Source organism: Vidua chalybeata, chromosome 28 (genome assembly GCF_026979565.1).
Source record: "Vidua chalybeata isolate OUT-0048 chromosome 28, bVidCha1 merged haplotype, whole genome shotgun sequence".
Taxonomy (NCBI): domain Eukaryota; kingdom Metazoa; phylum Chordata; class Aves; order Passeriformes; family Viduidae; genus Vidua; species Vidua chalybeata.
Genome location: NC_071557.1, coordinates 1,217,211 through 1,229,833, shown reverse-complemented (window position 1 = coordinate 1,229,833; position 12,623 = coordinate 1,217,211). Strand labels below are relative to the sequence as shown.

Sequence of the window (12,623 nt, the reverse complement as noted above, 5' to 3'; positions counted from 1 at the left end):
TTCTGTCCGTTCCCAGGTTTGCTCATTCCCACGTTTTCCATTCCCGGGTTTGGTTTGGCCATTCCTGGTTCTGTCCGTTCCCAGGTTTGCTCATTCCCACGTTTTCCATTCCCGGGTTTGGTTTGTTCATTCCTGGTTCTGTCCGTTCCCAGGTTTGTTCATTCCCACCTTTTCCATTCCTGGGTTTGGTTTGTTCATTCCTGGTTCTGTCCGTTCCCAGGTTTGTTCATTCCCACGTTTTCCATTCCTGGGTTTGGTTTGGCCATTCCTGGTTCTGTCCGTTCCCAGGTTTGCTCATTCCCACGTTTTCCATTCCTGGGTTTGGTTTGTTCATTCCTGGTTCTGTCCGTTCCCAGGTTTGTTCATTCCCACGTTTTCCATTCCTGGGTTTGGTTTGTTCATTCCTGGTTTTGGTCATTCCTGGGCTTGCCATTCCTGGGTTTGGTTTGTTCATTCCCAGGTTTGACTTAATCATTCCTGGTTTGGTCATTCCGGCTTTTGTTTATTCCTGGTTTGCCCATTCCTGGGTTTGGTTTGCCCATTCCCGGGTTTGTTCATTCCCATGTTTTCCATTCCTGTGTTTGATTCGCTCATTCCTGGTTTTGGTCATTCCAGGTTTGGTCATTCCTGGGTCTGACTTGGTCTTTTCTGGGTTTGCCATTCCTGGGTTTGGTTTGTTTATTCCCAAGATGAACTTGGTCAAGTCAAACAAGGTTTGGCTTGGTCATTCCTGGGTTTGCCCAGGTTGTTCCTGCGTTTGTTCATTCCTGGTTTGGTCACTCCTGGGTCTGATTTGGTCATTCCTGCGTTTGCCAGTCCCGGGTTTGTTCATTCCTGGGTTTGTTCATTCCTGGGTTTGCCCATTCCCACGTTTGTCCATTCCCACGTTTGGTTTGTTCATTCCTGGTTTGGGCATTCCTGTGTTTGCCAGTCCCGGGTTTGTTCATTCCTGGTTTGGTCACTCCTGCATTTGTCCATTCCCACGTTTGTTCATTCCTGGTTTTGGTTTGTTCATTCCTGGTTTGGGCATTCCTGCATTTGTCCATTCCCACGTTTGTTCATTCCTGGTTTTGGTTTGTTCATTCCTGGTTTGGTCATTCCTGCATTTGTCCATTCCCACGTTTGTTCATTCCTGGTTTTGGTTTGTTCATTCCTGGTTTTGGTTTGTTCATTCCTGGTTTGGTCATTCCTGCATTTGTCCATTCCCACGTTTGTTCATTCCTGGTTTTGGTTTGTTCATTCCTGGTTTGGTCATTCCTGCATTTGTCCATTCCCACGTTTGCCATTCCTGGGTTTGGTTTGTTCACTCCTGGGCTTGCCCAATCCTGGTTTTCCAGATCCCTGTGCCAGGCTCAGGCTGTCCCCACCTGGGACAGGGTCTGTCCTAACCCTGGAACCTGCCCAGGGCTGAGGAGGGGGCTGGGCTCACGCACTGACCCCCCCATCCCACTGCTGATCATATCTAAAACCTCAGCCAAAGTGGGGCCTAAAGCTCAATTTCCAGGAGTTTAAGGTTTCCAAGCCTCCCCCAGCAGAGGGAAGGAGGTGAGGACAGAGGGATCACATTCCCTGCACATTCCTGCAAAGCCTTTCCCCGTGACTGAGGCTGAAGGTCAGACCCTCCTCCTCCTCAGCCACCAGCTCCAGGGACAATGTGGGGGTGGCTCCGGTGACCCTTAATCCTCACTGAAGCTGTTCCATCCCCATTCCCTGGGGACAGGAAGAGCCAGCTGAACAGCCCAAGTGATTTTTCACCCCCAGAATCACCGAAGCTGCCCTTTGTTCAACACCTTCCATATTTAATTTATTTAGAGATTCTCTACATTAAAGTGTTTTCATGCCAACGCTTCCGCCCTCCCAGCCTGACCTCGGGAAAAAGAGACTGGACACAGCTTTGGGTGGAATGCACTGGAATAAAGTTGCTGCTGCAGCCACAGAGAACACGGAACAAACCAGAGAACTGCACATGGAGACACTGGGAAAGCTGGAATTAGCACATTCCAGTCATGTTAGCACCTTCCCAGACGGGCCTGAAGGCGTGCAGGGAGGTGCAACATGCTCTGCTGAGCCAGACCAGAGCTCAGACTACAGGAAAGCCTGGAAAAAGCATGGAATTGTGCCAGCAGCAGCAGCAGCAGTGGGCCCGGAGCCTCGGCTGAACCCGTTGGAAAAGGAACAACACGGAATTGCCCAGCCAGGATTGCAGAGTTTGGGAATGCTGAGCTCGGGGCTGAGGCAAATCTGTGCCTGGAGTGCAAACCACAACAGCTCCAGCCACGGCACGGGCCCGGCGCACCTGGAGCAGGTCTGAAATATCCTTTCTCACTTTAAAAGCTGCCTTTTTCATTAACTCCTGTTGCCTTGTGTGCACAGGCCGTGGTTTAAAAGCTGAGCTCACACCAGCACACCTGGGCCAGGTTTTAGGTTGGGTTTTCACCTCTCAGGATCCCCTTCAGCAGCAGCACAAAGCCTTGAACCACCAACAGCTGTGGTGACACTGCTGAGCCCAGACTGAGCTGCTGGTTCTGTCTGGCATCTCCAGAATCCAACCAAAAAAGGGTGAAGGAGGAAATTTACTCTGCAAACTTAAATTTAAAAGCTGTAATTCAGTAATTAAGCTTCATCCTGCTACTTTCAGGTAACACCTCACTGGCCTTTGTCCTCTGAAAGGACAAGGACTTTTCCACCTTTGCTGGTGGGGAAGTCCCCAGTGTCACCTCCACACCCTCATTTCACACAAACCTTTCAGAATGGTTAAAAACCTGCATTTTTCACCAAGGAATGTTGTCCTGCAAGTCACCATTTCCTCCTTCATGTTTTCTAACCCATGGTTTCAAAGCGAAGGTTTGCAATTTCTGGTCATGCTCAGCCCCGAGAACCCCACAAAAGGCTCATTTCAAACCCCAACACCTCGTGGTGGCTATTGCATGTTTTTCAGAGCATCCTCCTGGAGATGCAGGCTGTGGGAGAAGGGATATTTTCCAAGCTGCTCTCAGTGGGAACGCTGCCGCAAGCGTCACCTGCTGCTGGTTGGAGCTGGGAGGGCGACAGGGGAACACCAACACATGGAAAAGGAAACCAAACCACGGAGCAGGGGCACGGGGAGCCGGGCTAGTGCTTGGCATCCCGAGGGTAGAACTCGGCCAGCGTGCTCTGGGGGATCCTCTTGAGCATCTCCTTGGGGAAGATCCTGAGCAGCTGCCAGCCGATGTCCAGGGTCTCGAACACCGTGCGGTTCTCGTAGGGCCCTGCAGGGAGGGACAGCGCGGGGCACGCGTGGGGCAGGGAGTGCCACAGGGAAATGCCCTGGGATGAGCCCTGCCCCGCTGGGAGCTGCTGCCATCCTTACCCTGAGCAATGAAGTTCTTCTCAAACTTCTGCAGGAACTCCAGGTACAGGAGATCGTCCGAGGTCAGGGCTTCCTCCCCCACCACGGCCTTCATGGCCTGCACGTCCTTGCCGATGGCGTAGCAGGCGTACTGCGAGGGGAACGGGGCTCAGGGAGCCTGGCGTGGCTGACAGGGCCCTCCAACATCACCTCATCCCACCCCTGCCACGGCAGGGACACCTCCCACTGTCCCAGCTTATCCCAGCCTGGCCTTGGGCACTGCAGGGATGCAGAGGCAGCCACAGCTGCTCTGGGAATTCCAGCCCAGCCCCTCCTCACCCTCACAGCCAGGAATTCCTTCTCAATACCCCACCTAACCCTGCCCTCTGGCAGTGGGAGCCGTTCCCTGTGTCCTGTCCCTCCATCCCTCGTCCCTAGTCCCTCTCCAGCTCTCCTGGAGCCCCTTCAGGCTCTGAGCTCTCCCTGGAGCCTTCTCCTCTCCAGGTGAGCACCCCCAGCTCAGCTGTTCCCTCCTCTCTGATCATCCACAACTCCTCTTCAAACTCAAAACCTCTCACTGAACACTCAAGTCAAGGCATTAAAGCAGCCTCAGGAACGTTCTGGACCCCAACTGATGCAGGCTGGGCAGCCAAGGGTGTGCTGGAGAGGGGTTTTGTACCCACCAGCTGGTTGGACACATCTGCGTGGTCCTTCCTGGTCATGCCCTCGCCGATGGCCGACTTCATCAGCCGGGACAGGGAGGGCAGGACGTTGATGGGGGGGTAAATCTGGGGGAAAACACCCAGAATTAACTGGAATCCTTAAAGAATTACAATAACCCTAAGCACCTCGTGAGCACTGAGGCACACACCTGCCTGTTGTGCAGCTGCCTGTCCACGTAGATCTGTCCCTCAGTGATGTATCCAGTCAAGTCAGGGATGGGATGAGTAATATCTGTGGGGGAAAAAAAAATTTTTTTTGAACATTTTCAGCCCTTTCATATCCATTTTAGCACTGAGCTGCAGCTTTTTGTTGCCAGGTGACTACAGCAATTATTCCCTCCACAAATCCCAAGCGCTCTTGGATTTGAGCTACGAGCACCAAGCCTGAGCCCTCAAAGGCCAAAGCATTTTTAAAAGAAGGCAGCCAAAACCTGGAATGGGAAGGGAACCGAAAGGCCACAGGACTCCTGTGCTGCTGTGTGCCCCCGAGGCAGCTCTTGGAAGGCTCCCTGGCTGTGACTCACCGTCGTTGGGCATGGTGAGGATGGGGATCTGGGTGATGGAGCCGTTCCTGCCCTCCACGCGCCCGGCGCGCTCGTAGATGGTGGCCAGGTCAGTGTACATGTAGCCAGGGAAGCCACGGCGCCCAGGCACCTCCTCCCGAGCTGCTGACACCTGGGGCAGCCACAAAAACATTCCCAAGGAGTCAGATCCAGCCCAGGGAGCTGCTGTCTGCACTGGGCACTTCAAGTGCAGCCACACAAGCTCCCCTCAGGTGTTTGCCAGCACAGCCATGAAAGGACAAGGAAAATCCAGAATTAGGGTGTCAAACTGCTGATTCATGGAATTATGGCGTGGTTTGGGTTGGAAAGAAACTTAAACATCAGCCAGTCCCATCCCTGCCATGCCAGGAACACCTCCCACTGTCCCAGGTTGCTCCAAGCCCTGTCCAACCTGGCCTTGGACACTTCCAGGGGTGGAACTGCCACCAGTGAAATAAAACCCAGCCAACCAAGGATCAGCTAAAATCCTCACCGGCTGCTCCCAACCATCCCAATGAACATTAATTCCAACAGCTTGAGCAGCAGCTCGGCTCCTCACTTCACAGCGCCCCTTTCTGCCAACAAACACGTTAATTAACACCTTAACGAGCACACACCTCTCGGAGAGCCTCGGCGTAGGAGCTCATGTCCGTCAGGATGACCAGCACGTGCTTCTCACACTGGTAGGCCAGGAACTCGGCCGTGGTCAGGGCCAGGCGGGGCGTGATGATGCGCTCGATGCTGCAACACAACCCTGCTGTCACCTGCCAGGGACACCTGGGAGCCACACGGGGCTGCCAGGCACCACCTGCAGCAGCAGCATTGCACCTGCAGCTCCAGCATTGCACCTGCAGCTCCAGCACCTGGAGCAGCATTTTAGCTGCAGCACCACCAATGCACCCAGAGCTCCACCACCAGCATTGCACCTGCAGCTCCTCCAGCATTGCACCTGCAGCTCCAGCATTGCACCTGGAGCAGCATTTTTGTTGCAGCACCACCAGTGCACTCAGAGCTCCAGCACTACACCTGGAGCTCCACCACCAGCATTGCACCTGCAGCTCCAGCATTGCACCTGGAGCAGCATTTTTGCTGCAGCACCACCAGTGCACCTGGAACTCCACCACCAGCATTGTACCTGGAGCTCCAGCATTGCACCTGGAGCTCCACCACCAGCACTGCATCCAGAGCTCCTCCAGCATTGCACCTGGAGCTCCAGCATTGCACCTGGAGCAGCATTTTAGCTGCAGCTCCAGCACTGCACCTGCAGCTCCACCACCAGCATCTCACTCGCAGCGTTGCAGCCACCAACCCCACCACAAGTGGCACCTGCACGAAGCCCCACACAAGGCTCCATCCCCCCCCAGGTGGTTTGCTGTCCCCCCCCCTCAGGGAGTGGCCACTCACGTGGGGTCGTTGGCCAGGTTCAGGAACAGGCACACGTTGTCCATGGAGCCGTTCTCCTCGAAGTCTGACTTGAAGAACCGAGCAGTTTCCATGTTCACCTAAAGCACAGTTCTGGGTTCAACTTGGCACCTTTCCCAGCCAATTAAGGGCTGACGAGCTCATTAATAACCCACAGCAAAGATCTCCATCCATCAGGTTCCTCTACGCTCCCAGAGTGAGCAATTTCTGGAATTCCAGGCTGGAGATCGAGTCTGAGCTACTCGATCCTGACCAGCCATGCTTCGTTAGATTCATGGAATGGTTTGGGTGGGAAGGGACCCCAAAAACCCTTCCAGTGCCATGGGCCGGGACACCTCCCACTATCCCAGGGTGCTCCAAGCCTCATCCAACCTTGGACACTTGCAGGGATGGGGCAGCCACGGCTTCTCTGGGCAGCCTGTTCCAGAGGCAGATTCCAGCCTCTGGGATTTTCACCCATTCTTTAATTCCACAGACACAAAAGCTGCTCAGGCTTCAGCCACTCTCCGAATCTCTCAGTGATTTCTCCAGCCCCACCCTCCCCCAGCACTCTGGGCTCACCCCCATGGCAGCAAAGACGATGGCAAAGTTCTCCTCGCTGTAATCCATCACATCTTTGGATTTCTTCACCAAGCCAGCCTGGCGACAGATCTGAGCTGCAATCTAGGCAAGAAATAGTCCAGGGTTTGCACCCGATGCTGTTCCACAGCCCAGAATTCAATTTACTCCTGGCTCCCACCAGGTTTAGAGCAGCTCTGAGGCCTCACCTCGTTGTGGGGCAGCCCAGCAGCTGAGAAAATGGGGATTTTCTGGCCCCTGGCAATACTGTTCATGCCATCTATGGCAGAAATGCCAGTCTGGATCATCTCCTCTGGATAGATCCGACACTGGGGGTTGATTGGCTGGCCTGTGGGATTTTTGGAGAGAACACAATGTTACTCCCTGCACGTGCTGGGAGCTTTATCAAACACCCTGATAAATGGGTACAAGCCCCACTGTGACACCAACAGATCTTTAGCTGCACCTGGTCACACCTGAGCCTTTCAGAGCCAAGACCTTGGTGTTAAATTTTCATGTCAGTGGTAAGAATGATCTAAAACCCTGCCAGGTTATCAGCATTTCACCTTTAGGTGTTGTAGAATTAAGTTTACAAATAACAAAGAGCATCTTGCAAACATCACAGAAGATTTTCTGCTCCCTCATCTCCCTGCACTTGGGTAATTTAATTAATTAGAATTTAATGCCATACACATACTCAAAATTGAAATGAAGCCCCTCCCAAGTTAGATCTTGTGTTCTCAAGCAAATATATAAATTCAGAAAGCTGAAACACACCCGGTTTGGCTTTACTCCCCTTCAGAGAAGGATTAAGAACAAACCCATGATGTCCAAGAAATCCTCAGCCAAGACAATGGGGCCTCTGTCTATGGGTTTTCCTGATCCATTGAACACTCTGCCTGTAGGAAACAGCAATAAAAATGAGAATTATTGTGAAAAGCAGTTAACTTTGGATAAATCTGTTCACTGCTCAGGTAAATCCTCACCCAGCATGTCCTCCGAGACCGGGGTTCGCAGGATGTCCCCGGTGAACTCACAGGAGGTTTTCTTGGCATCAATCCCTGAAGTGCCTTCAAATACCTGCAAATGCAGCAAGAAAAATAAAAATAAACCACAGCACAGAAGTTTTGTGCTTCACAAAGTAAACCCTGAATGCTGCTTCACCTGCAGCCCCCAGGGCACAAAGCAGGAGCTGCTCTGGAAAGGGCTTCAAGAGAAAACATCACAAAGCCCTGCTTTAAAAAAAATCATGAATTCCATCAGCAACAACCACCAAACCTGGAGCAACTCCTTTGATCTCAAGCGTTTCCCCCTGCCAAGCTCTTCAGGTGCAATAATAATGTGAACAAGAAACAGGTTTTTAGGAGAAATACCAGCACCCACTCGGCACAGGGCTGATCTGGAATCCAACACTGCAAATTCCAGGGGATTCCTTTAATCCAGCAGCAAAGGAATCCACCCCCAGGGGGGTGGAAATAAATCCAAGGGGGGGTGGAAATAAATCCAGGGGGGGTGGAAATAAATCCAAGGGGGGGTGGAAATAAATCCAAGGGGGGGTGGAAATAAATCCAAGGGGGGGTGGAAATAAAAATGTCACTGAGCACTGTCAGAAATCTCCTAGAATTATCGATGCCACCTGCACTGGGAACGAGCAGGTGATTTGTTGTTTTCATTGAAAAAGAATTCATCTCCAGGCAGGTTTGATTTGGTTTGGGGCTCATCCTGACTAATCAGTGATGGGAAAAGAGCCTCCTGCTCCTACCTGAACCACAGCTTTGGAGCCACTGACTTCCAGCACCTGCCCACTCCTCCTGGTGCCGTCGGGCAGGGTCAGGTGCACGATCTCGGCGTACCTGGGGAACTGAGGGAGGAGGGAAAGCATTAAACTCCAGCCAGCAAACAAAAATCACCAGCTCCCAGCCTGGAAACAACTCGGTTTTTAAGAGTAATTTCATCATCAGAACCAAACTCCTGCCCAGGATGTTAAATCTCCCAGGTTAAAGGCATTTTTATGGGAATAAATTATATTTGCACGGTTGGAGCTGCCAGAATCAGTTCCAAAAACTCCAAATAGTGGCAGAAAGCCCCAGTGCAGCCTCTGACAAGAAGAAAAACCTGCAGCAGTTTTGACCTTAAGAGCATCCTGAAAAGAAGCCAGGAGTGTCCACAGCTTCCTTTTCCAGAGCACTGGTGTGGAAACAGAAAGGTCAAGAACACAGCAAAGAGCTTCACTTCAGCCTGGAATTTCATCAGCATTCCAGAGGTTTGGTAAAACTCAAACTCTGCTTCTTTTCTTTCCCCAAAAACTCCCCCTTTCCTCCAGCCTTAGAGGAATTTCCACACTCCCATTCATCCCAGCAGTCAGAAACGTATCAAAATGGCTCTGGGGAACTTCCCAGCAACCTTTCCCAGCTTTTCCTGGCAACTCTCCCTCCAAAATCTCCATCAACAGATGAGAATTTACCTTAACCTGGTCCAGGATAACCAGGGGCCCGTTCACACCCGACACGGTTTTGTAGGCTGCAAAAAACACAAGGCAGGAGTCAGGCCCTTCCTCAGGAACATCCCATTTTCCACCCCATCCCTTCCCACATCCCATTCCATCCCTTATGCCAGGCTCAGATTTGGGGCTCAATTTCTGTTTATTAAGAACTCCACAGGAAGGATTAGGGACAGGATTGGGTGTCCAGCATTTTTCCTGCTCCTGGAGGTGACACTGACATAATCCCAGTGTTTCCCTCTCCACGACAGGAATTCCTGGAGCATTTTTCCTGCTGCTGGAGGTGACACTGACATAATCCCAGTGTTTTTCCTCTCCAGCATTTTTCCTGCTCCTGGAGGTGACACTGATGTGATCCCAGTGGTTTCCTCTTGAGCATTTTTCCTGCTCCTGGAGGTGACACGGGTGTGATCCCAGTGTTTATTCTCCATGACAGGAATTCCCTGCTCAGGCTGGAGGGGTTTTGGGACCCTGGGACAGCAGAAGGTGTCCTGGTGGCAGGGGTGGCACTGGGTCCTTTCCAACCCAAACCATTCCATTGGACTGTGGGATTCCAAGGCAGGATTCTGCTGCCAGCTGAGGGCAGAAGCAGCAGCTGGGGCTGTTCCTCACCGCTCCAAAGGACGGGACACGGGAGTGGGGCCAGCCAGGATCCCAAATCCCAGCAGGGAAGCCCCAGGTGCTGACAGAGCTGAAACTGTGGCAAGGTCAGCCCTGAGCGGCAATGATGAAACTGCTCCGGCTCAGCAGAGCTCGGTTTAAAGTCCTAAACTCAGCTTTACCCCTCAAACCCTCGTGAGCACGGCTGTGCCCGGAGCACCGAGAGGCACCCGCCGGCATCGGCGAGGAGAGCGCGGCTCCGAGGGCTTGGGAACGGGAATGGGATCGGGAATGGGAACTGGCATTGGGAACGGGAGTGGGAATGGGAACAGGAATGGGAACTGGGAATGGGAACTGGGAACGGGACTGGCATTGGGAACGGGAGTGGGAATGGGAACTGGGAATGGGAACGGGACTGGGAATGGGATTGGGAACTGGGAACGGGACTGGCATTGGGAACGGGAACTGGGAATGGCACTGGGAACGGGAGTGGGATCGGCAACTGGGACTGGGAATAGCGTTGGGAACTGGGACTGGGATCGGGATCAGGAACTGGGAACAGCAACAGGGAATAGGATCAGGAACTGGAAATGGGATCGGGAACTGGAAACAGCAACAGGGAATGGCATCGGGAACTGGGAATGGCATCAGGGAATAGGATCGGGAACTGGAAATGGGATCGGGAACAGGGAACGGCAACAGGGAATGAGACTGGGAATTGCATTGGGAACTGGGAATGGGATTGGGAACGGGGAATGGGATAATCTGGAATGGGATCTAGGGAATGAGACAAGTAACAGGGAATGGTATTGGGATATAGGGATTGGTAACAGGGAAGGGGATTGGGATATAGGGAATGGGGCTGGGATAATCAGGAATGGGATTGAGGACCAGGATATAGGGAATGGGATAAAGGGAATGGGGCCAGGATAATCTGGAATGGGAACGGGATATAGGGAATGGGACTGGGAAGCAGGAAAAGGCTATAGGGAATGGGAACCAGGAATGTGGCCAGGATACAGAGAACAGGGAATGGGGCAATGGGAATCAGGAATGGGATTGGCAACAGGGAATGGGAAATAGGGGATGGGATTGGGATATAGGGAATGGGGAAATGGGAGCCAGGATATAGGGAATGGAGAAGTTGACCCTGAGTGAGGCATTCCACGTGGAAAAGCTGACCCTGAGTGAGGCATTCCACGTGGAAAAGCTGACCCTGAGTGAGGCATTCCACGTGGAAAAGCTGACCCTGAGTGAGGCATTCCACCCCGTGACTGTCTCATGAGTTCTCCTTCCCCAATCAGCCCCTCGGGCACTTCCATGGCAAACCAAAAGCAACCCGGCACATTTCCCAGCCCCAGCTCGATGCCAGTTCAGGGAAAATCCAGAATCTCCATGGAAAACCCTGGAGTCACCCTGGCTCCAGCCCTGCCAGAAGCCTCTGCTCCGGAGTGAAGGCCTGGAGCTGCAGGGATGGGTCTGGCTTCCAAACCTGGCGGAGATTCCCAAAGGATCCGCGAGCCAGGAGCTGCTGGGCAGCGCCTTGCAGGGCCCGGTGCTGTTTAGGGCCCAGGGGAAGCCATTTCGTGTAACTGCAGCCAGATAAAAACACCTTCACGCGCTCTGCTCCCTGCCCACTGCGCTGCCACAAAGGGATTTGACCAAAGGCCTGCATTTCCCCTTTTTCACCCGATTTCGCAATTCAGCGTTAAAGAGCAGACTCCATCCCACCCCCACCACGTCCAGCTCCCGGAACAAACCCCGGCTTTCCGTGAGGGCCGTGTCCCCAGCGGGCTGGGCCGCCCGGTTTAATTACGGCGTTAATTACAGCCCGAGCTGCTCTGAGGGGGGGGTGGGCGATCCGGCGCTGCGGCCTGGCCGGGTCCGCGGCCCCCGAGGCGGGCGGATCCCCCCCTTCCCGCAGCCCCCCGGGTTCCCCCCGCACGTCCCGCACTCACTGAGGCGCGGCTGGGATAGGAAGTCGCGGGTCAGGGCCGCCGCCTGCTCGCGGGGCCCGCCGGGCCCGGCGCCGTTCACGGCCCCGCGCAGCGTCCGCACCGCCGCCATGTTGCACCGGCTGCTGAGGGGGCGGGCGCGCATGCGCTGTTATAGAGCGGAGGGGGGCACGCCCAGTGACGCACGGGGGACACGCCCATGCACGCACGGGACACGCCCGCCGGCGGAGAGGGGCGGGGCCGGAGCTGTCCCAGGTCCTGAAAGGGAAAAGGAAAAGGAAAAGGAAGAGGAAGAGGAAAAGGAAGAGGAAGAGGAAAAGGAAAAGGAAAAGGAAAAGGAAAAGGAAAAGGAAAAGGAAAAGGAAAGGAAAAGGAAAAGGAAAGGAAAAGGAAAAGGAAAAGGAAAAGGAAAAGGAAAAGGAAAAGGAAAAGGAAAAGGAAAAGAGAATGAAAAGGAAAAGGAAAAGGAAAAGGAAAAGGAAAAGGAGGAAATTGAGGAGGAAGAGGAAACGGAAGAGGTTAAAGGATAAGAATAAAAAATTTGAAAAGTCAAATGGGGGAAGGTATGAGGAAAAAGGGCAAGAGAAAAGAGGAAGAGGAATATAAGGTAAAGGAAAGAAGAAAAATTATTTGAAAAAATTAAAGCAATAAGAGATGGAAAAATAGCATCTAGAATAGACAAGGAAAGGAAAGGAAAGGAAAGGAAAGGAAAGGAAAGGAAAGGAAAGGAAAGGAAAGGAAAGGAAAGGAAAGGAAAGGAAAGGAAAGGAAAGGAAAGGAAAGGAAAGGAAAGGAAAGGAAAGGAAAGGAAAAGGAAAGGAAAGGAAAGGAAAGGAAAGGAAAGGAAAGGAAAGGAAAGGAAAGGAAAGGAAAGGTGCGGGAGAATTGGGCTCCTTCCCGGCCCGGCAGCTCCGGGCTCCCTCAGCAGATGGTGCTGCTGCCCCGCTCATGCCCCGCCTCGGCTCCGCACACCGGGAGAGCGATTTCCAGCCCCGG

General features: G+C 53.1%; 1 protein-coding gene across 1 annotated transcript; it reads right to left on the bottom strand.

Annotated features, from left to right (window-relative positions):
• Positions 1-1,778: 1,778 nt before the first annotated feature.
• On the bottom strand, positions 1,779-11,809 carry ATP6V1B2 (ATPase H+ transporting V1 subunit B2). Its single transcript, XM_053966300.1, has 14 exons — positions 11,631-11,809; positions 9,037-9,092; positions 8,335-8,433; positions 7,559-7,652; positions 7,394-7,471; positions 6,782-6,921; positions 6,576-6,677; positions 5,997-6,094; positions 5,210-5,333; positions 4,575-4,725; positions 4,200-4,282; positions 4,012-4,116; positions 3,350-3,479; positions 1,779-3,248 (listed from the first exon to the last, which is right to left on the bottom strand). Exons 1-14 carry the CDS (start codon positions 11,770-11,772, stop codon positions 3,112-3,114), a joined length of 1,539 nt encoding a protein of 512 aa, XP_053822275.1. The 5' UTR covers positions 11,773-11,809; the 3' UTR covers positions 1,779-3,111.
• Positions 11,810-12,623: the final 814 nt, after the last annotated feature.

What these genes read in the sequence shown, in the direction of transcription:
- ATP6V1B2 (XM_053966300.1), bottom strand. Translation starts at nt 11,772, where the DNA reads ATGCGCGCCCGCCCCCTCAGCAGCCGGTGCAACATGGCGGCGGTGCGG. An exon ending in ACGCCGAGGCTCTCCGAGAG is followed by an intron (nt 4,726 to 5,209) that starts GTGTGTGCTCGT and finishes TGGCTGCCCCAG; the next exon opens with GTGTCAGCAGCTCGGGAGGA. An exon ending in CCTCACCATGCCCAACGACG is followed by an intron (nt 4,283 to 4,574) that starts GTGAGTCACAGC and finishes TTTCCCCCACAG; the next exon opens with ATATTACTCATCCCATCCCT.